At 37.4% G+C, this 25,340-nt stretch overlaps 1 protein-coding gene across 1 annotated transcript; it reads right to left on the minus strand.

The window, feature by feature from the left end:
* Positions 1-261: 261 nt before the first annotated feature.
* LOC120523874 (eukaryotic translation initiation factor 1A, X-chromosomal) lies at positions 262-24,799 on the minus strand. Its single transcript, XM_039745553.1, has 7 exons — positions 24,584-24,799; positions 12,157-12,240; positions 9,933-10,036; positions 6,117-6,167; positions 5,909-5,990; positions 5,598-5,689; positions 262-613 (listed from the first exon to the last, which is right to left on the minus strand). Exons 1-7 carry the CDS (start codon positions 24,597-24,599, stop codon positions 608-610), a joined length of 435 nt encoding a protein of 144 aa, XP_039601487.1. The 5' UTR covers positions 24,600-24,799; the 3' UTR covers positions 262-607.
* Positions 24,800-25,340: the final 541 nt, after the last annotated feature.

A 25,340-nucleotide genomic window follows, 5' to 3' on the forward strand; every position in this document is an offset into this window, starting at 1 on the left:
ACTTTAATGGAGGACAAGTTTATTTTTTCTCCCAGAGGCAATTATGAAATTACTTTACAATACATAATTAATATACAGAGTAAATTATTCTGAAAATGCAAGTGATTAAAATACAAATATCCACAGGTAATATTAAATGTAATTGTTATTCTGTGGCTTATTAATGTTTAAAAAAAAAAAAAAAAAAAAAAAAGCTAAATAATTTTTTCCAAAGGTTTGGGGTCACAGAGGCTAAATTTCCAAAGAAATCAAACGATAAAAATAGTTTACCTGCGGAAGAATGAACAATAAGTCGAGTGACTGCAACTACTGCTACAATTCTATACACTTTCAAACAAAAATGAAAGAAATAAAAATACAAAAAATAAAAAATACAGGGTTTGATTTTTTTTATTGTAAATTCACTCTATACTCAGCTTTAAAGTTTTCGCTTCTTTTGAAAGAATATATAAATACATTAAAAGAAATGCAGCAGAGCATTTTTTATCCTCACTCTGGTGTATCCTGGGGTTGGGGATCCTGATTTAGGGTTCTTGCTGAAAGTCCACAGCACAAACAGGACAGGATGGGACAACACGAAGAACAAAAATGGAATAAACACTCCACATCAGATCTGAAAACAAAAAATATCAAATTAACTTCAAGTACTTTCAAACATCCACCCAGGCTCTATGAAATATTTACAAGAAAACCAGCCATTTAGATGAGCTCATGTTGAATAAAGAATAAAAACAGAGAACCTCTTTACAAAGACGAATGCACATTACTTTAAATAAAGATGGCCACTTGTGGAGACAAGGCCATTATTAATATTATTATTATTAAGAGATTTGCTGATAAGGAGAGTAATTCAGGCCAGTTTGATAAGCCCAGCTGATCACTCCAACTGCTGCCAGTTTAAAAAGGAGGGCGAGGATCTTCATGAACCCCGAGTGTCTCGCTGGCCCCATCACTCCGACTGTATGTTCTCCCAAGGTAGAACAATTCTGTTGAACTTCACCTCACTGAAGCTCGAGACGGTCACTGGAGCTCCATTGCATACTCTTGAAACTAAAGCAAGGAGCTGGAAAATGTCAATGTGTGGGCTGGTAAGCGCAAATGTGAAGACACCCCCCTCCCTATTTAAAGTATGCCAACAAAACCCCACTACAGCGCCCACGTGGCATTTAATGACCACACGTGCCACCCGATACTAATGCTCTTCAGGAGGAGGTTGGTTTTTTTTTGCCTGTATGCTGCTGTACACGAGATGTGCCAACCTCGGTGCAGGGAGATTGGGGGGTTTCGGGGTGTAATACTCACTGAAAAGCCAGCAGTGTTGCCATTGTTGGATAAGTCGTGTTAGTTTCTTGAATATTTACTCTTAGCCGTCCCCCACTACAGTACACACACCCCCCTCTGACTACTGTCAAGTGCACTCCTCTCACCGACTCACTGACCATCGAGATGCATTTCCAGGGGACTCTTAAGACGGACTTTTTTTTTTGTTTACCTTATGTTGCCTACAAAGGGGGTACGCAACTCCACTCCTAGAGGTCCACAATGGGGGCAGGTTTTTGTTTTAAGTCACTTTTATTTTTTTAATTACAACTCATTTATTTACTACTAAAGCAACAAATTTCTGGGCTTGATTATAGGAAAGCCATTTGTTACAACTCCAGAACTCTTGATTGCCAATTTTAGGTTTAAATGCTGCATTAACAGCCGCCAAAGCACAAGCGCTTCAGAACAGGTCATCACCTGAAGCTTAGCATGTTCAGGCCCAGCAAGCACTTGGATGGGAGACCAGAAGGAAAAACTTGGGTTGCTGCCGAAGAGGTGCAGGGGGCTGGTGGAGGTAGGGTGCTTACCCTGTGGTCTGAATGTGAATCCCAATGTCCCAGTGCAGTGATGGGAACACTAACATAAAAATGGCTTCACCCTTCAGATGAGAGATAAAACCAAGGACCTGACTCTCTGTGGTCATAGAAGATCCTTAGGCAAACTTCGTAAAGAGCAGGGTCTATCCCAGTGCCTAAACTGGCTGCCATGGCCTAATCATCCGCCAGGTTTACTAGGTGGTCAAGTGGTGAGAAAGACAACCAAACAGCTTGAGTGTGGCAAGTGTACTGGCACAACAAAGGCTGCCACATCATCATCTGGGTGGGTGCTACACTCTGGCGGCGGTTAAACCGGCTCCCCACTCACTAAAGCGCTATATAAATATAAACTATTAATTGCTAACTGTTTTCTGTAATTAGCCATCAGTTAATAATGAGGTGCAAATGACAAAGGAGCCACCAGCTAATGTGCTTCCATTGAAACGTTATGATGCATCAAGAAGTATCAGTGTTAATACATTTGGAAATAAATGAGGGAAGAAAAAGAACCAAGAGATACAAATCTGTTCAGGACCACAAAACACACGGCTAACACTCTCAGAAAATGAAATCCGACAATGTGATAAAGAGGTCTTGGAAGAATAAAAGACAAGTTTCTGGCCTGGCTTCTAATTATGAAACTGGTTGGAATGAAAACCCACTGTGCCTACCAGGGCTGGAATGAAGTACCTCTGGCCTATAACAACACAGTGGCATGCACATTTTTGGGCACCCTTGCCAAAAATGTCTGTTCCTGTGAATAGCTAAGTGAGCAGAAGATGAACTGATCACCAAATGGCAAAAAGTTAGGGGACATTTCTTTAATATTTTAACCAAGATTACATTTTTATTTCCATCACGCAAAGGTAGAAAATACCAAAAATTGAAGAGGGCCTGCAGCAGAAGTCTGGGCACCTGACATGGTCAAACACTTAGTAACAGACCCCATTTAACAAATATCACAGCTTGTAAACGCTTCCTGAAGCCAGCCAAGTCTTTCAGTTGTGATTTGGGGTATCTTCACCCCTTCATCCTTGCACGCACTTCTCTTTTGAGATCTCGCTACAGGTTTTCAATGATGTTTAGTTCAGGGAACTGTGAGGGTCATTGCAAAACCATCAGCCGGCGCCTCCTGGGGTGTTCCACTGTAGATTTTGAGATGTACATCGGATCACTTCCTGGAATTTGCCACCCTTTATCCAAACATAACTTTGGTGAAGTCAAAATAGAACTTTTTGGCCACAATGTGCAATCTACATGACTGGTTTCCAAGATCCATCAGGCTTGCTTAGATGTTCATTTCCAAATTTTAGATGCTGAATTTTGTGGCTTTTCTTCTGCCGACTCTACCATGAAGGTTACATTTGTTCAGGTGTCTCTGCACAGTAGAGCAATGTGCCACCACTCCAGAGTCTTCCTGAAGGTCTTTTGCAGTCAAACAGGGGGTTTGATTTGCCTTTCTGGCAATCCAACAAGCAGTTCTTTCAGAAAGTTTTCTTGGACTTCCAGACCTCAACTTGACCTTCACTGTTGCAGTTAACTGCCATTTAATAACATTACGAACTAAGGAAACAGACAACTGGAAACCCTTTGCCATCTTCATGTGGCCTTCTCCTGCTTTGTGACCATCAGTTATTTTTCACATTGCTGGGCAGCTGCTTAGAGGAGCCCATGGCTGCGGATTATTGAAACAAGGTTTAAGGAGTCAGAATTTATACAACTTTGCAATTTGCATCTCCTAGGGTTTCTAAAGATGGCTGTGAACAAGACATAGTTCTAACAAGCTAATGAAGGTCTGAGACCTTGGTGAAAGTTATCGGAGACCTCAAATATCCTGGCCTGCCCAAACCTTTGCATGGTGCTCCTCTCCTTTTGTCATAGTACAAATTGTACAAAACAAAAATATTACACTAATCTTGCATAAAATGCTGAAAAGAAATGTGTCAACTTTATACCTTTTGGTGCAAGTTCATCGTCTGATCACTTAGCTGTTCGCAGTAACAAACATTTTAAGCAAGTGTGCCTAAAGTTTAGCATACCACTATATACTTCATTTGATTGTTGATCTGTACTTCATTGAGAAAACAAACTACAGTAATCCCTCGCTATATCGCGCTTCAACTTTCATGGCTTCACTCCATCGCGGATTTTAAATGTAAGCATACCTAAATATATATGATGGATTTCTGTGGACAATGGGTCTTTTAATTTATGGTACACGCTTCCTCAGTTTGTTTGCCCAGTTGATTTCATACAAGGGACGCTATTGGTGGATGGCTTAGAAGCTACCCAATCAGAGCGTGTATTACGTATTAAATAAAACTCCTCAATGATAGGATATGCTTCCCGCGCGGTGCTTCATTGTTTGCTTTTGTCTGTCTCTCTCACTCTCTCTGTGCCCGACGGAGGGGGTGTGAGCAGAGGGGCTGTATGCTTAGAAGATACCGACGCTCCTCTACAAAATGCTGCTTTATCACGGTGCTTCGGCATACTTAAAAGCACTTATTGATTTTTTGATTGTTTGCTTTTCTTAGCGAGCGCTCTCTCTGACATTCTCTGCTCCTGACGGCGCTCCTTTGAAGATAAGATATGTTTGCATTCTTTTAACTGTGAGAAAGAACTGTCATCTTTGTCTTGTCATGGAGCACAGTTTAAACGTTTGACTAAAGGGTGTTATTTCATGTCTAGAGGGCTCTAATAATGTTAACAGGGTGGGAGAGTTTATAAGGGCTTAAAATATATAAAAATAACCATACAGACATTTGGCTTCTACTTCGTGGATTTTCATCTATTGCGGGGGGGTCTGGAACGCAACCCCCGCGATCGAGGGGGGATTACTGTACTTCACATTTATTAGTGATATGGAGCCAATGAAGCCCCTATACATGTTCATCACATATTTCAGCCTTCATTAACCTCCATTACATTTGATCTATGGACGCTGTAGCACACACAGACACTTGGATATCTGTATATTGTTAATGTATTTGCATCCTTTGGGCAGCATACTACTTTGTTTATATACAAACTATAACCCTAACTAAAAGTAACCTACCATTCTTGTATGTAAAGTGATAAGAGACAGTACGTCTACAGTCGATCAACAAACTTCAAGGAATTTAATCTTTCTCATTAAACCGTAAGATATTTAAAAATGATCTTTTACTTGAAATTCAGAAAAGATATGAAAACCTGCCAGTCATAAGATATATTCGAATGGAATATACCCTGAGCATTCCACAATCAACAACAAAAGATATTTGAAAGATTATGTGGTCTAAAGTGTACTCCTGACAAGATCCAACCTCTTAGTAACGTCAAATGCCCAAGCTGCTATGTCATGTTTTACGAATGCTCCAAAATCACCTTGGATCTACAAATCACTCCTAATGATTTTATAGTAATTGTTGGATTAATACAAGATGGGATAACATTGTGCTACGAACAGTTCTATACTACACGGCTTGTATGAAGACTTGTTTTAAGTAGAAAAAATAATCTTGACCTTCCACCTTCCATAACTCACTAGGAAGCAAAATCCTCAATTATATACAGTAGCTCCCTGACTCAGACAGTAACAAAGTGGCGAGTTTGATGAATTTTTCCACACATCATATTGCACTTAATGTTAACTAAAAACACCCCACATTACTCACAGGCAAGTATTAATGCCACAACAACCAGCATCTTAGCCCGAAAAGATTACTGCTGGAAATAGTCTTGAGAGCAAACACTTACATCATCAATGTCTTCATCATCATCTCCAATATCATCAAACTGGATTTCATCATCATCCCCAGGACCAAAGGTGTCGGTTTCATTAATTTTAGCTATAATTGGTGAAAAGGAAAAGTATTCTCAATCATTAATGAGGCTGAAAACAAGGCACATCCTAGCTTTAGTAAATATATAAAGCTTCACTGAACATTCAAAAAAATCTTATTTCCACGATTCAAAATAAATTCCAAAGCTTTGTAAAATGGAAATTACTAAACAATGCTGTCCGTTTTCACAGTACTCCTTAAAAGGCAGGTTTTCAAGCCTCTTACCATGCTCTGGAAGCTCTCCGTACGCTTTCAAGCTTCTAGCTTCATCCGCATTGTACTTTAGAATAACATCTGCTTTGTTGTCCTAATAATAATAAAAAAAATAAAAAAAAAATTTGTATTATATTCAATACTAAAAATTGAGCGAATAAGACAAGTTTGTCTAAAAGCATAAGAGTGGCAAAAAAAACCACAAAAAAAACAACTTCACCTGGTAATCTCTCAACCCAACCAAAATGATATCTGATGTGTTAATCCAAACCTGATAAAGAAAAAAAAAAAAAAACCTCATAATTCAAAGAAATATCACACTGCTATATTCTCATCCAAAAAAGTAAACAATTACGATGAGCAAATTAATACAAAAATAAAGATAGAACCAAACAGTTTCAGAGGCTGCAATATTTCTTCTTTTGTTGAACAATGACTTTATTTAGACCGAGGAATAAGTTTGTTTAAAACAACAGTATTGTGTCACATCACGCAGGAAAAATACAATTCTGCTAAAAGGAACTAGGACTGGGCAATATTATCATGGCAATAGTTCCGGCCTTGATACACAACATTTCTTTGCTTGGACATAATGATCAGCAAATGCGTATGTGCACACTCAAGAGTAAGAGAGAGAAAGAAAAAAGCAAAAGACAACAAGATGACAATCACTAACTACTTATTTAAAATTGGCTAATTTAGATGCAAAGAAGAAAAAAATAGTCAAAGTTATTTGGCTTTTTTTTTTTTTTAAGCCAGATGAAAAAGGAGAGCCTGCAAATTTAAACAGTGCGAGATTAATGAAGACAGAGAAGCGCCAAGCTGGTGCATTATTCGGTCTTGGTGGTGTAACAATGACAAGACTCAAATAAGAACAGAAGGTTAAGGTGCATTATAGGCGATAAAAGCTGGGCACCTGCTTACAGGTGGGAATCGTGTGCATTGCTGCACTCACCTCATGACAAACCACCCGGATTGAGACTCGAGGGCGGCCATGCAATGGGCGACGACACAGCACCACACACACGGCAAGACATTGGAGTATTCGAGTCTGAGTGCTGCACTGAAGGCCGTCGATGTGTTAATAGAAGTTTTATCAGGAGAAGACTGCACAACAGTTTCTCCATTCATACCTAGTAGCCTTGTGCAAACAGGCGGTAGCGATGTCAATTGATGACTGAGAACTTGCATAATCATCTATGGACTTTGCTTTAAACCAAGTGATTGAACATGTTGTAAAATACATTATGCACTTGTATCCAGACAGGCTGTAAAATGCATAGTATTTACTAAAACTAGAACATTTAAGTACTTCTTTATCAGAAAGCAACAAATCCAAATTCATTTTCAGTAACAAAACAAAAATTAAAACCCACAACAATGTAGTCTGTCAGGTAGCTAACATAGTAGGCATGGAGTTTTAAAGGCCAGCGGAAGAAGAGGTTTGCAACATATTAAGAGAAGACAAGAGAGGTAGAGGATGTACTATTGCAATTTTGACAGCTCTAGCCAAAGCAGAAACTTTGCTTCATTCAGTCTGGATACATAAACAAAATCAAGACTGGCAAGAAAAACTGCTTGGGTTGTTCGGTGACCACCGCCAATAAGTCCTGGCGTTCAGCAAGTGTGCTGTGCTCTCAAATCACCTCTACATCAAACTCCCACAAGGGAAGCGACTCAGTGGAGTGATGAAATTGACCGCTCGCATATCCCTGTCATCGCCCCAAAAACAACTTGAGACCGACTACTACAACTGGAAGGGATGCTACCGTTTAACTCTCGGCTAATTTTACATACAGATGTGCAATACAAAGCAAACATACTTTATTCACATAGACAATGCAAAGCAGCTGCTGTACCCTTGCACTTCCCTGACTGTAGTTTGTTTTTTCTAAATTCAAAAGCACAAATAACAGCAGATAAGATTTGCCAGAGTATAGTCCACTGGATTATGACAATTTCTAAATAAAACCTTCCAGCTTACTCAACAAATAACTTTGGTTAATTTCACTTGACTTACCATGCTGATTTGTTGCCAGTTAGGCCGATTTCTTCTTAGTCCACCATTTGCACATCTATATATTTTTCTATTTTAAACATGGACAATTTTATTCCTTGTCACAATGCAAGGCAAATACTAATGAGGGCACCCTGTGGCCAAACTGAAAATTACAGGCACTGCATTTAAAGCAATTTTGGCTTTTTGTTAAAATGGTGATTTTAGCCTTGAAACTAAACAGGCCCAAATCCCCAATCCCTCTCAAATGATACTCTTGCCCTGATAATATAGTCTATCAATGATGTTTAAAAAGACAATCAGCCTGAGAAATCAACATATTTATCATCCAATTCTAAAGGGGACTCGTACAAAACCCGAAAAGTGAAAAGTCAGGCCCTAAGTTTTACACAAAAATGTCAAATGAGGTCATATTTTTTGCATTTTATATTTGCTGGGTCTGAAAAGTCTGAACTGTGTTTTTTAGTGCATCCCAAACAACCAAATGACTTTACATGGAAGTGAATATTGAGGATAAAAAACTAATTCTGAAATACTGAAAGAGATTAGCTTCAACCAGGAGAAAGAATACTGCGATCACCCAAGTATTTTCTTCAAGAAAATGTATCCTGTGGATGGATTCCTCCACCACCTTCTATAGGTGGATGCAGACAGTGTGAGCTAAGCAAGCAAACAAAGAGCAGTGAACATGTGCAGAATACAAAATCCTTAATAGTAACCTGGATTAAGGATTTACTAATAACCCGGTTTCTTTAACCAGAGTAAGTTTACATGGCAGGTTATAACCAAGTTTCTGAATATAACCAGTTATTATAAAGTACTATAAACATGCTAAGAGATAACAACGGAGCTATGGATTAACCTTCAAGAAAAATGAAGCACATTCATAGGGCATCAAGTCAAAGGGGTCACCAGAGAGTTTTTAAATAAGTAACAGAAAGTATAAATAAAATTGTCTGCAATAAGCCTTATTTTTAAATCTTTCCAGTATGTTGAAATGCTATACTATATCAAGATTTGAAATCAATGGAATAGAAGACAATATGATTCATTCAAATAATTGTGTATTCAGTAGAATATCTTTAAATAATGGACCACTAAACACATGTTTCTGTAGAAAAAGGATGTTGGAAATTAATAGTATGACAAGTTTGAAAGCTTTATATTGTAGGGCTTTGGTCTGCCAACCTCTAAGGCACTATTCAATAAATGAAGTTGTGCATTTTCTTTTGTTTGTCCTTGTGAGTTTACTTCATGCTCATAAAGATGTTTTAAAGTTAGGCTTGCTTGTTTTTTGTTAAATGAAAAACAAAAGAAATTGGGAAGAGTAGCTCATTGTCAATCTCTTTATATAGTACAGTCTATACAGTACATAATTTTTCAAATATTCTGTGTCCTTTTAATGGCATTTGAACCATTTTATTTCTTGTTCAGTTCTTTTTACAATACAATATTCTGGATATAAATTAAGTAGATGAGTCAAGTCAATTTACTTTGTAATAAACCACATTAAAACTCATTTGTTTACCCTAATATTCTGACCCTCTCACTACAGGTGTTTGGGAGGATTTGTATCACAAATTATTTCATTTGCTCAGGGTTTATACTTTAATCTGGTTTACTGGTAGTTATTCTAATGCAAAACATTGTTATTTCCTGTACTTCTCTTCATTTAGAGTTTCATGCTGATATTTTATATCCAACTGACATTTTTACTGTAGGCAGAACTGGGGTAGACCAACAACAATTGTGACATATTTATTATGTGTTCATTTGTGAAAGAGATGTGGTGTAACCAACCCAAGTATGGCACCACCATTATACACACCAGAAAAACTGAACAGAAAATGAGTGGATACTTTTGGATGGAAAGCTCAGGAAAACAATGACAACAAATTCTTCAGTGTAAAACAAGTGTAATTCCAATGCAGGAATTAAAATTTCTACAGTGACTAATGTTAATAAACCTTTCTTTGTATTGGGTTTAGATACTTAAATATTTTAAAGAAATTAACATACCTTTTTTCTTAATTTGCCTCTGATATGGCACAGCCGCTTAACGCCATCAAAACACATCGCTTCCAGCCTACCATTTCCTAACATTTTGATCACCTGGGCATATTCTGAAAACATAAAAGCTAGTAGTCAAACATTCCATTTGATACATCAGAAACCCAAAAAGTCTTAGTAATTGAATCATTAAAAAAAAAAAACCAAACAAATAGTGTTGGGGTCATGAATTAATTTTGGCAAGAATCAAAAAACCACACTTAATTTCTGAATACCCAGAAATAACCAAGAGAAGAAAAAAAAAAATGGTCAGAAAATACACAGTATTATCCAAAACACCCACCTCTTTTTTAAATAAGACACTCCAGTAAAACATGAATGATGCCTACTTGATCAGATGGGAACAATTAACAAACACATTTCAGTAACTTAGCAAAGTGTAAATAGAGATTGTGATTTCTCAATTAAAACTCACTTTGAAATTTAAGGCAGTCATCCAAGATAAATAAAATGATTTCAGTGTTTCATATTAACATAGAATCCCATGCAAAAGTTTACACTCCACGGCAAATTATGCACTTGCCTAAAGTGTTGCATTGCCTCAAAAGCTTGTATATTGTAATCCGCTCAGTTAGCCAACAAAAGGTGTCATTTTGCTTGACTTCTCGTTGCATCGGTCACGTCACGTTTAAGATTTACTCTCAGATTGCAAGTCATTCGAAAACATGAGCCTTGTGTTTTGAGGTACTTCATAGTACATTTCATGTGTGTTTTGGATTCTTGTCTTTTTCACCTTCAATTTCATGAATTAGTTAATTCCCCTTGCATTCATATGTGGCAATGTGCATAATATATATATTATAAATATATAAAAAAAAAAAAAAACACAACACAGTGAATTTAAATCCTTAGGCACTAAACTGGTGTCAACGTATTCACAACAGGCATTGTATGTACTGTAGAGACGAAACTGATCACAAAAATACTTTTACCTCTGTATCTGATGTTCAGGTCTGACATGAACATTTTCTTTAAAGAAAATTTCACATCTTACAGAAAGTTTATTATTTGGTTGTCATGTCTAGAGGTGAGATTTTCAGATGTTCCATGTATTTCCTTTGTTAATCTGCCATGTAGCCTGTACTATTATGCATTGTTCATTATGAGTTCCTACACAGGTCAGCTCTTCTAAAGTGTATGCCTTGAATAGTTTATGGACATGAATGGTTGTGATGCCATTGTCAGAAACAGTTAAAGTAATTTCCTGCTTTTCTAAATAAAAAGTGGAAAGAACTTTAACTCAGGGAGTAAGGCATACCTAACTTACAAGGTTATCAAACATCCCATGGACGTTAACACACTACATAGCCATATTTTCTCTAGGTCTTTTGCCATCTTTTATTATGTGACAAATATTTTTCAAGAGCAATGTAGGTATTCCACACATCTCTTGCCTATCCCAAACTGGATGACACAGTATGATTGTATGGTGAATATTTAGCCAATTTTCCCCACAGTCTTCCATCTAATAAAGAAAATTCTTTGATGACATGTTGTATTGAGATTAATCCGATATCATGTACTGCTAATTGGAATCTGTTAACAGTACGACATAAGGTAAATGTTACTTATAAATGTAAATGTTATTTATATGAATGAAGATCCAAAATATGTGCAGACTATGTGGTTAAGTGTTAAGTATAGCTGAATCCTGAAGTATACCATATAGTAAGATTTATATTTAGACCATTGTGTTCTCGGACTTTCATAAAAGGTTAAATAGTGAATAGTCAGGTTTGTTCAGCAATCTTGTATCTTCTTCTTTCGGCTGCTCCCGTATGCTGTAATTAAATTCCTAAACTTGATTTCAGTACCAAATCCAGCTTTCAGACACCAGTACAGATACCAAAATAGTCCTGAGGCAAATAAATGATAACTGTAAAACTCCCACCTTCCTTCAGCCTCCTTGGTATGCCATGCCATCACACCACTTTCTCCTTCACAAATTTAAAATTTTGCCAAGCAATTAAATGAAGGAGAGAGTTAAACAAGACGACAGACTGGATTACACAAAGACTGGAGGAGGGCTTTGTCCGAGTTTACAGCAGAGAAATAATCAGAGTGTATTTGGAATACATTTTTTACTCCCTAAACATTTGACAGAATTAGACAATGACTGCCTCAAAAAATACACAATACTGTCAGAATACGCCTTATCCAGGTCAAAACTCACCTTGTCCATCTTCTTTAAACACCAATTCTCTTTTTTCAGACTCATTCTCATTCTTACCACGTCTCCGATTTTTTCCTCCCTTACCTAAGAACAAAATGTACATTAATTCAAGAAAACAATATTTAATTGCTACAATGCTGTAATTGTCACACACAAACTATGTCTCATTGCACCATGTTCGTATTGTCTTTAAACAAAAACAAATATACTTTAATATTTAATTGTATGGATTATTTTTGTGATGCATCTATGGAAAACGATAATGTTTCTGATGAATAAAACAACTTTGAAACAACTTCGCATCATTGGCTCACTATATTATCACAATCCTGCAGCAAACTTATTTGGGGGCGTGGAATCTGGGGGGAATCCAGTAATGCCCAGCAATACTCCGCTGAAGCCACAGAGTAACAAGTTATCAGCTTGCAAGTCTGCATGCAAGATTTGTTACTGAACAATACCAACTAAAGGGGCCAACACAACCAATTTAACTAAACACATGAAGGACCAGCAATATAAAGAATCAGAGAAGTAGGTATCTTATTTCAGAAATTATAGGAACATTAATCAGTATAAGCCTGTAAACTGTTAATTTTGAAGTAGAGATGCAAAGTCAGTAAACTGGCCAATCACTTTTCCATAATTTATCTGAAGTGCTCCTTTTAAGAGCTAAGGCACATCTTTTTTGCTGCAAACCTTCTATAAACAGAACAGTAAGGCAGATATCACAATAGAAAGAAAAATTGGAATATTAGACTTTACATTAAAGAAAATGGATTAATAAACAGAGGAAAAAGTAATCAGAAGAGATGTCCTGTGCAATTAGACAAATTAGGCAAGAAAGGGTACTTTAATGAATTCAAAGCTTTTTATCTTGTCCTTTAAAATAAAATGAAAACTACTTGGGGAGATTGTGTGAAGTACAGCAGCATATATTTTCACTTAGAAAAAGAAGAAATTAAAAATTTGAAATTGCTGTTTAGTATGCAATAGGCTTTTTAGGTTAACTGCAAATTTTTGTCTATTTTACTTTAAGCATGATAGCCTTGTATGCTTTTGAAGAGATCTTATGAACAGTTGAGAGATTTGTGGCTTTTTGGAAGGTATGTACTGTATTTGTATAAATTTTGGTAACAAAAAAGTATTGCATAATTAAAAGCTGAATCCATGTTTATAATTGCACATAAATTGGGCATGTGTAACTATTACACAGAAAAAAAAAATCTAAAAAACCTACAAAATACAGTAAACATAAATGTTAACAGCAAAAAAGCTGTAGTGCAATTAAAAATATTAAGTTAATTGGTTTGGCAAATGGTCAAAACTACTTTTAAGCTCTCTTTCAGATAAGTACATTACAGAAGAATTTAAGCAATATTACAGCTAGGGGCGTGTGATGGCATCATCTACAATAAAATCTAAATTGCTGTTATGTCACTCACTTTGCAAAAAACAATCAAAAACACACACCGAGGGCCCACACATTCACTATATCATGTAGCCTACTCTCCAGAAGTCAGATATGATTCTCAAATGAGAATCCACATCTGGAGACAAGTTGTTAAAAAATCAGATTCTTCCTAACCAACCGTTCTTGATTCCTCCAGTCCAGAAAGTTTAAACTGCCAAGGTTCAGGTAGAAAGCAGACAGAAATAAACTGAAGGGTTCTTTTCTAAAAGAAGACGATTCACAGCAGTGGCTTGTCTGCAGGCAGAGTATTGTGCTGCACTGGCACACAATAACTGTTTACATCAGCCGAAGCAATTGCACTAGAATTAAAATTATATTTTTCCAAGTCGACTTGATTTACTGAATAGGATTCATTTACAATCTAGTAACAGGAGAAAATACCAAAAATTAAAATTTGTAAATAAAAATTTAGAAGGTTAACACCAATGTGTAGTATTTTTTCGAATCAACAAGATCAAAGATGACACATTCAAGAGTCACAAGTTGCTGGTCCTGGCATAAATATTTGGCAAATTGCCCAAAATAAAGCTAGCAAGTGCACCCAACAGACTACTCAATCATATTTAACTAGCCTGTGTAATGAAATTTGAAGCACTAACCAACTATTTATTCTATCCCACAATATACACTGGCTGTAACTTTCATAATAATGCTATTAACTAGAATAAATGTCTATAGTTAATAAGCTTTGTATCACAAAAAGAACAGCTTGAGGACATTTGAGTGTAACTGGGTTACTCCAAACTCTTATCTTTTGGATTACCTTTCTTTGTGGTGCAGTTGCTGCCACAGAGCATCTTAATTTGGAGGAGATGAAGGGACGATTAGTCAGTTAAGAAAATAGGAAAAAAATTTTGCCAATGATTACCATTGTCGTGGATTATTTGATTACATAGAATCATGGAAGCGCTAATGTGTAGGAACAAACCCATTAATTACCTCATTGATAACTTATCGATGACAGTTTTATGTAATGGAGCAGTCAAGGGATAATGCCTGTTTACATGTTTTGAAAGCATGCTAGTGATATTTGGGGAAACTGGTCGAGGGTTTCTAATGGGCTGGAAACATAGTACAGTATTACGTTTTTTTCATTTAACACAATAAGTAGTTTTTTTACGATCCAATTTTTGTTTTCCAACCCATTTTCAGGAATGGATTAGAACTGGATAACCATGAACGACTGCATTTACATTCAGCATGAATTCAAAACCAGTTTTACATAATTGTTTTACTGATTTTATTACGTTCCAATAGAATGGTACAGTTTAAAGAATAAGTTTTGTATTTTTCAAGTCAAAGTCATTGCTTCTCAATTATGATATATAATAATTTCCCTGATGAATCTTTGTTCTAAACTGAAGCATATTATATAAATAAAAAAAAACAAAAAAAACTTGCCTGGTCTTGCATTTTACACTGGAATAAGTATTTACCGGGACAAATGTCAAAAAAAAGTATCTAAACTTACTGAATACATTCATTTTCCAAGCATGTCTTCAGATTGTATACATATTGCAAAACACTATCCATTTTAATTTAAGAAGGATAAAGCAAAGTTTTATTTGAGAGATTCAGCCACTTTAAAAGGAGACTGGCTGTGTACTTCATTTTGCTACTCATCATCCTCTGCAGGAAATTTTCACAGCTAGGTTCATGGATTCAAATCAGAAAGTCATTGCTATGCACCACTATTGATATTACTGAATGCTGATGCCCAAAAAAAAGTCACACAAACTTCCGCATTGAGAAAGAATGGGAGTGGTCTTTATGTTCAAACTTCGCCAACCTCTACAAAACGCATGCAAGTCAACGGGAAATGAGGAACTGAACTAGTTTTGAGAGGATTACAAAGGTGCAATAATCTTAAGTGTCTTAGCAGGCAGGCCATAGTGGCCAAAAATACAATCCAAACTGGGAGGCAGTGGTGCTAACCACCACGTCACTGTGCCTCAAACCACAAAAGACACAGATGGAACAAAAACAAACAAAAAAAAAAAAGCAATAAAAAAAAAGCAACATTCACAAACTAGTAATAAGAGGTCTGACAATTTTGCAAACTTGCCATCATACACTTACGTTGGCAGCACTGTACAAAAAGCTTAGTAAGGTTTCATAACTTTGGTATAACTGTCTCACAGCTGTGTTTGCGTCGAAGTGTGGTGGTGTCTTGCGAAGTGGCATTCATTATTGTTGTTGCATGTTCCTGTGTGCCATTGCGAGAATGTCGGAGCTTGCATTAGAGCAACCAACATACATTGCTTTCCTGTAAACTTGGCAAGAGTGGAAGTGAAATCAGGGACATGTTAGTCCAAGTTTATGGGTATAATTCCATGAAGAAAACAGCAGTGTACAAATGGATTAAATGTTTTTCTGAGGGGAGAGAAAGCGTCACTGATGGAGAGATCAGGGACACTAACAAGCAGAACGGTCAAAAATATTGGAAAAAAAAATTGAATTGTGCATCAAAATCAAAACTGGCGCAACCGTGTTCCCATGTTTAGCAACATGCTTTCATTCCTATCATCATGAAAATATCACGTATATATCTCAGTATTTTAATTATTCAGGGAGCTGTAATATCACGAATGTAATGGATTCTGTGTCCTGTCGGAGGAAGAGAAAGCCCAGAAACACGTAGTGATTCACACACATTAGAGCACATAGAAGATCAAAGACAAAACAAAGCATTTAACGTGCTACTTTAGTTACGATGGTATTTGAGAAACTAGCTAATTAAACGATTTTAAGATGAAGTTTATGATGTTCTACTTTAATGACAAAATAAACTACGTGATTAAGGTGGAAATTTTGAGACTAAAGTTGACATTTCGTACTTTTTTCCCCACTGTGTGCCTATTTTTTTTTTTTTTTCTCTGAACCCTCATAAGCTTTCATAGGACACTCAGACGGTGGGTTATGACTCACCTTTTCACAGAGACTGATATCTGACAACTTCTTTTTTTATTTCGGGCAGTGTGCGACTTTGTGAACTTGAGCTTTCGAGTGTCTCCGACACACTAGGTCACTCGATCAACTTCCTTTTTTTGTTTATACCACTGTTTAAACCAACAGATAGTACGTTTTTCCTTTGCCTCCACTCAGTATTCGCTGAAATTCTTATATTTTCCCCCATGCTTTTCCCATTGTCTTTTCACATAAGGCTGAGCTTAAGAGCTATTTATATTGATTTGTATATCCAAAGAGGCGTAATTCTGGGAGGAGTTGGGGCGGACAGCAGGCGTATGCATGTGCGTTATTTTTCACGCCGATCGGGATTTATGTAGCGGAAGAACGTGGAAGTTTGCATACGCAAAGATTCCTGCATCTGGATTTTTCTGTGTGTACGCACATTCCCGCTTTTATGCTTATGCCATGTTATAGTGTGAGTTCTACACACGGCGTTATACAGGAGGCCCCGGATCTGGCCCCCAATTACTTTTTCTTTACCTGAAGATAAAGAAAATATTGAAAGGAAGACATTTTAATGACATACAAGACAGTAAACGTAATACGACAGCTCTGATACCCATTACAGAAGGAGTTCAAAAATTGCTTTGAAGTGTGGACTAAGTGCTGGCATCAGTGCATAGCTTCCCAAGGGGAGTACTTCGAAGGTGACTGTAGTGATAGTCAGCAATGAGATATGTACAACTTTTTCTGGGATGAGTTCGCAAACTTAATTGTCAGATCTCATAAGTAAAGTAGTTATAGATTATTGCACTCGGAGTTCCAAGCGTAGGGCACACATTGGCCGTGCAAAGAAGCAGCAGTGTGGGACTGGCTTAAAAGAAAATAAGTTTGCCTATGCCAGACTCATGGCAAATTTACTGGAAATTATTTTGCTAAAAAGGACTCCGGAAAAACAAACATTTGCTGCAAAAAAAAAAAAAAAAAAATGCCTTGGCCAATTTCCCAATCAAATCTATTTGTATAATTGATGTTTTAATATGCAGAGAGGTATCACAGAGGTTTCATTTCTGCCTCACTACCCTGCATTCTGCATGGAGCTTGGTATCAGTGAGAATCAGCAAGTTTACTCATTTGAAAACATCCTCAGCTCCTTTAAACACCATACCCCCAGCAAGGACAACTCCTCATGTATTAAATTTGATAATTGGTTTGTGGCCTGTTTCATTGTGGATGAGCTCTATCATACTTCTCTCATTTTTTAAATTGTGCTGCACTGAAAGCACAACGTGCAGGGGAATTGGCTTTATCAAAAATTCAATGCAGTGTAATCAGTACAGACTTACTGCCATGTGCATAGAATACAAGGAAATTCCAACATTAACTGTTAACCAGAATGCTGCCACTCAGACACAGAATATAATAGAAACTGGGCACCACGTAGGAAACGATTCATCTGTTACAACCTATCACAGAACATAACTGCTAAAGAAACAATTTCATAAGCAAAAATAGGATAATAAGCAAAATACAGCTTGGGGCTGGGTGTGGTCATAACTGGACCTGCAAATGTTGCCCAATGACAGCAAACAAGTGAGCAACAAACTTCTTACCTCAAGGAAATAGTAACAGTAACTGTGATAAAATGCATTATGTTCAGTTTACTTAATCACAAGCATTTCTCAGAAATGCAAAAGGCCCCATTTTATAAATAGAAACCTTTGTCACTTCAAAGGAGATGTATTTAGTAAGGATTTTTCTCAATGGGATCCTGCTATCCATTAGCTTCATTATAAAATGCAAATGAGTATTTTTAAAATGCATGAAATATGCTTCACTTTAGTATATAATGTTCCCAAGCTGGCAACACTTTGATTTCTAAACAGTAACTCTTTCAGTTCCTCTACACAGTTATGTTTTTTATTGCTTCTTGTGATTCTTCAACAAAAAGCAGAACTTTTCTACTTTGACTAGGATGTTTTTGCATTCTGGACTTTGTCTTTCATGCATGAGGTATGTTTGTCTTCTGCTCAGCATTTGGGATTACTTCTTGTTTGTCTGTGTTCTTCAGGGACAACTTATTCTTTCCTGGCCTTTCCCACTTAATCGTATTCCGAGATTTGCTTGATGTTTGACCTGGCTTTTGACCACTTTTTCATAAGCATGCAACCACAGGTTACTTTGCCATCCTTTGTTTGTTTAATAAAGTCTAACTACCATACTTAAACTTGACTTATGTATTCAGAACAAGTAGGTACCATGTCCTGGAGAATTATAAATAGGTGGCTTGTGGGGACCTTACATTTACTACAATACATGTCTCTGTCCACCAGGCTGCCAAGACCAATATTTTTTTTGAATTACCAGAACATAATTGGGACATAGTGAGGACTAGGTCTTGCTTGTTTATATCCTTCAGGGTCTTCTTTCTTTCTAAATTGCCTTCTGCAATTGACACTCCGCAAATGTCACCACTCTTCTATTTTCTTCTGCCCTTATGTTGGTTGTCACTTTTTTTGTTTTTTAAACATTTTGTCATGCTTTGTGGCTACCAGGTTGCTGCTACCCAAAATTGTTTGAATTTTCAGTCTATCAGCTCCTAAGTTTCCAATGAAGGCCCAGAACAAAGTTCTAGTACCATTAGTTTGTGAGTAATTGTGTAACATACAGAAATTAGGACTATATATGGGAGCCAAAACGAAGTACCACATTTCAAATGTTTATTCTACAAACGCCGCTACAAGACTACTATACAAGAAAGGGTATTCAAAATACAGGTAAAATTCCGTTACAACAAATATCTTTACAACGAAGTATTTTTATGATCCCGACAGTATCCCCATATGATGCAAGTCTATAGAAATCTTGTTACTACAAAGTACATTCAGTAGATACTTTCATTACAACAAAATGCCTAAAAGACCTTGAAATGCCCGAATGAATCATCTACAGAGCAGTTAGTTCTGTGGTCGCAGCTCAGTTGTGTACAACGATCCCCCAAACAAACATTGTAAATTTTTTTTCCTCGTACTGTTTTTTTTTGCGTTTTTTGTTTCCTGCAGTTTTCAGTGATACCTTTTGCTTATTGCTCATGAACATTTGAAAAACATCCATTGGAATTTAACTCACTGTCACCCTCCTATAGAAACAGCAGACATGAAAAAACGATAACAGTTCATATTAGGAAAGAAAAAAAAAAACAACTTTACATTTTTGCAGCTCTCGATTGTGGCAAAAAGAAAAAAAAGATGTTGCCAGTGAATTCGGAATTTCACCATCAACGCTATCAGCCTTCTTGAAAGACCAGGCAAAAAAAAAGATGAAAAATCTTGGGTTGCAAACGTATGTGAACTGCTGCATTTGAAGACATTGAAAATGCAGTTTTAATGTGGTTCAGTGATGCTCGATCAAGAAACATTCCTATTAATGCTGCACTCATTCAAGAAAATGTGAGGTTTGTGAACTCTCTTGGGACCTCACCCAACTAGACAGCACGCTGATGAGCGTCCCAAAGTCCGATCTCCGTATCTATGGAAGATTGTTTATCTGTTGCCGGGGCAGCAGTAGGCTCAAAGCTATGCTGCATCTCTCCAGCAAAGCAAACAGAAAAGATCTCGATGGGTGGTGCAAGGTTCATTGGAAATGCAGATAACAGGATTACTTGAACACTGATCTGGCCACAACCCTGCCTGACTGCTGTGTCTGTGGCAGATCCCGCTACAATAAATAACTGTGCTGTTCCTGTTTCAAGGTGAATAAAGCTGGTTTTGCTAAAGTACCGAGACTATGATTTGCTTTTGTGTCGCGTCACTGCAGGGCTACGAGTCTGTTTGTCCCTTGCCTGGGCAGGGCAAAAACCATCTTCCTCAGATGCTGCAATCGTGCTTCGGGATGCATATCAGCGTGTTGTTCCTGTTTGGTGGGATATGGGGGTCTCAAAAGAGTTCAGAAACCTCACAATATAAAGAAGAAAAGGATGATTCGGCTCCTGATTAATAACTGTGCTGCCCACAACATGCTTCTGCATTTAGATAATGTTCGCATTGAATTCCTCCCACCCAATTGCACAGTGGTGCTTCAGCCATTGGATTTGGGCATCATTCACATCCTTAAAGTGTATTATCGCAAGGAAATGCTGAGAAAAATTCTCGGCAGCATAACTTGTAGGCAGGAGGAGATTAAAATTAATGCGAAAGAAGCTATTGAAATTATTGCAAAAGCCTTAAAGAAAGCACTATAGTAACAAATACAGAATCTCATTACAACAAAATTTGTTAACAAAATATTTTTTAGGTCCCTGGGAGTTTGTTGTAACATAGTTTTACCTGTAGATTTTTTTTCACTGGGTTTTAAAAATGATGTCTTAAAGGTGGTGGCCACCATTAGTGAAACACTCTTCGAGATGATTTCTGAACACTGGCAGGACTCATTCGGCCATTTCATGGGGAATTCAAGGTGTTGAGGTCGGTGTGTGTATATATACCTTGGACTTGAGATAGCCTGACAAGAAGAAAAATGACACAGAGCGCGATTAAGTGAATGTGAAGGCCTCCCAACAGCGCAGGGAGATCAGCTTCCCCAAAAACATCTCCCGCAAAACTTGCATGGATCTCTGCACCATATAAGCTGTTGCTACATCCTGTTGAAACCACACATCCACAAAAAATTCTCTAGCATTTCAATGTAACGTTCGGAAGTGATGGTGAACGTTGCTTCCCCCCCCTCAAAAAAGTAAGGGCCTACAATGCCAAATTCTTCAACGGTGCACCAAATATTAACACAAACTGTGCAAGGGTCTCTAATGAAGTTCATGAGGATTGGTTTCAGCCCAAAAGTGACACTTTTGCTTATTTACTCAGCCATTGAAATGGAAATGTGCCTCACTGCTGCACACGATGATGGCATCTCGAACGGTTTGCAGAATGATCATGCCCTAACTCTAAACAGCTCTCGTAGTCTCTGTCTGTGAGATCCTGCACTAACATTTTGTATGGATGGAAATTAAGGTCCTCATGCAAAACCCTCAAAGACGTGTTGGAAACCCCTAAGGCAGAGGCATATATGCACACTTAACGTCTAGGAGACTGCAAAATTGATGCCCTTACATCTTAGATGTTTTCAGGTGTTCATACAGTCCTAGGACGGCCTGGAGACTTTCTGGTCAATGATGTACCCATCTGTCTAAATTTAGCCACCCACTGAAGAACTGCTTTCCGATTTGGGACGTCACTTTTAGGAGGAATGTTGAAGAGCGTTTGGAAGGCAAGTTGCGTAGTGAGGATGGATTAGTTGTTTATGAAGAACGCTTTGACAGTGAAAGCACAGTACACACAAGACCAAGGCATGTTGCAGACTGAAAACTACAAGGGGTTGCTTATCGAAGGACCACCCACCCCAACCCACTTGGGTGCCTCTACCTCGCTCAATTACCTTGAGAAATGTGGTGGTACTTTATGGCTCAGCCTGTACATAGATAAAGATAAATAAACCTGTATATAGATAAGTGGAAAGAAAAAAAAATGCCCTTGAGTTTAAGGAAAAAAAATATATATATTGAAGATGTTCAAGTACAACTCAAACAAACATACTAGTCCAAAAGCATGCAATGTTTTACAAAAAGGACATGAACACCAAGAATAATAAACCATTTAAAAGTAAGCAATTAAAATGTATTAATACAATTTACTACTTGCCCCCACACTTGTTTTCAAACCAATGGATCAATTCAACTATTTGGTATTAATTATCAGTTCTTCCATTAAAGTTATGCTAATCCCACCAGTGACAACCACCACTGATTTCAGTACCCTGAATTTCTTTTTTTTTTCTTTTAAAAACCTGCTCTGACTGATTTCCATGGTTGGGAAGTGAAGGCATAAAATGTGCAGTGGTGGTGAATGATTTGAAAACTAAAGAATGCGATCTTCAGCAAAAGCTGCTGTAATTGGCACTTCATCTAGCTATGAACTGTAATGTGAAATAAACATTCTGCTGTTACAAGTCTGGGCGCAGTTTTACAGTACTTTATCGGTCCTTGGCAGATCAACACACTTGGGAGCAACTGTTCTGGTTGAGGAGATGTGGGTGATATAGCTTGGAAATTTCTGAAGAACACACACTAGGTATTCTCTTTGGTTTTAACTGAGGTATTGATAACAGGGGGAAAGACTCTTCGCAAGGAAGAAAAAACAATGGCGGAATTACAGTGTGTCACATATTCTTCCTGAGAATGCTAGGGGAAACTCAGAGAGGAACTGGAATTTTCAGCTGTTACAAAGAGCAGCAAACATCTGCAAATGAAAATTCTAACAAAGGGATGCATCCTTCACCACTGAATATTCTTCTAAGGGCCTCTTCATCACATTTCAGGGGGTTTATTGGAAGTGAAATTATAATACTGAATCCAGTAGCTTTAGCTTGCAATTAATTAGAATTACAAAGAAAGAAATTCTTATGTGACGCTGTGAAGGACCAGCACCCTGTCCAGGGATTGTGACTGCCCCGTGCCCTATGCTTGCTGGGTTAGGCTCCAGCTTCACTGCCACCCTGTTCTGGGTAAAGCAGGTTTAGAAGACATATGGCTGAAATTCTTATCAGCTTCCCGATTAAAAATTCAACTAACGGATTTTTTGTAATGATTAGTAATATTAAATTAACATTTACTAACTTCAGTTTTCTGATGAAAAATACAAAGCTGAATATCATTTGAAAACGTGACAGACAGACGCTCCCCTAACATAGCAGACTTGGCATGAATACACATTAGCTGACAAAGCCCACAGGCAATTGTGGGGTTGATGTGAAAACTCAGCAAGAAAATAAACACAAAGACTTGCACGTTTCAGGCAAATCTCACAATAGACATAAGCTGGGTTTAGGTCAGGTTTTGGATTCTTGTATTTTTAAAATTACGTTTATTTACTAAGCTCCAGCTATTATCCAATGCGACAAAAGCGCTCACTAAAATCGTTTAAATATCAGTCGGGGGCTCTTTAAGGACAAGTGTTGGGCAAGACAAAGTTACAAAAGTCATCATCACAAGTGAGGAGTTTAGAACAAAATATATGAATTAACAACTCCCAGATTAAACACAGAAAATGAATTTATTTTTATTCAAAGAAACTGTTCCACAAAATGCCTTTCGAAAATGTGTACGCTAGTTTTGAATTCTGATCAACTGGGCGAAATGTTTTAAATCGGTTTCTTATGCATACCGACTTCAGTGTCTTTTTTTCTGGAATATCGACAGAAAGACTCATGAAGTGCTGCATTACTCGGAGATTGGTAGATAGATAGTAATGAAAAGTACTACTGTATATCACAGAGACAGAGGGGATACTTAACAGAATCTTAAGAAACAGATATAACAATCACATTCTCAAATATACAAAAAAACCCTCAAAAGTTTACCCATTCACTTTACAGCAGAAAGGTGCCTTTACAAACACAGCCTTGATGCATATTATAATCCTAACTGCGAATTAATTGCGCACTGGCCTCAGTAACACCGAACATCCAAACCTATCATACTTCGTCAGTGATAAAGAACATACGAAAAATGAAACAAACAGAAGACATGCAGAAACTAAACTGATGATGAACTGGTGGGCATGCGACGGCCAGAGGCCTGGGCCTAGTGCGGTACTCCTAGTGCGTTGTGCAATTCCAAACGTAATACACAGTGCGGGGGCTTTAAATGAAAACGGAACAAAAACACAGATAACAAAGGTAAAACAGGTCACGCTTACGATGTGCCACTGGCTTATCAAAATGAACAACTGCCGTTTAAGAGTTTTCACCAACGTGGTACATACTGATCGAGTAACTGACCATCCTGACGAATGATTCAATTACCAAACCCTATAAAGTTGCCAAGAAACAGAAAAACAGCTAACAGCGTAAAATGTGTCAGAATGTGAACTGTAACATATGTTATATTTCGTCAAACACACGTTTCATACTGGATGTCTCTACTCACGTTGACGGAGAAATGCGTCAAAAAAAAAAAAAAAAATACCAAGCGGGAACACGGAGGCCCAGACTTACCTTTATTTTTAGGCATTTTTGTCCAAACTGAAAAGTGGCGCTCAAAAATTAAACAAATCACGATAGGCTTACAACCTTCCTTAAATAATGGAAAGAACTGACATTAAATCAAAAACAGACACAGTCCTGAAACACTTCAGCCCTTCCTCAGGAAGTCCACAGAAGGCAACGTCTTCACCACTACTACCCAGGGGCCTCACGCTTCAGAACTACACATGCGCAGAATGCGTTTATCAACTGCAACTTTATTGACATCGAATCGTTTGAACATTTAGCGTATGGCGGATTTTTTTTTAATTGAATTCTTCGACAAAACAGACTGATGGCCAATAAAGTGCAGAGCGCATAGCGTCACTAATCTCTCTAAAATACAAGACAGAACAGCAGAAAAGTAAAAGACGGGGCATAAATAAATAAATAAATACCTCGAAATCAGGTTGGGAGCATGCGCTGAATATACAGTGCGTTGTGAAATGGGACAAAAGTAACTATGAACGTTCATCAGCACGTACCGATATAGTGTTCAATTTATAAGGTTGTTTTCACGTATTTTAAAGATGAGAAATGTTGATTTAGGGCATTTAGAAAAACAGAGAAAGCGTGAGTAACTTTAAAATACGTTTGTGAATTAAAAAAAAATATTGACCTAAAGCACTTGGCACAAAAAAGTCATCTTGTTTGCTTTCCAGAATAAATCCAAAAGTTTTGTGTGGTTTTGTGAAAAACTGTCCAGGTAAGAGATTTTTCTATAAAACCA

This window comes from Polypterus senegalus, chromosome 2 (assembly GCF_016835505.1).
Source record: "Polypterus senegalus isolate Bchr_013 chromosome 2, ASM1683550v1, whole genome shotgun sequence".
NCBI classification, from domain to species: domain Eukaryota; kingdom Metazoa; phylum Chordata; class Cladistia; order Polypteriformes; family Polypteridae; genus Polypterus; species Polypterus senegalus.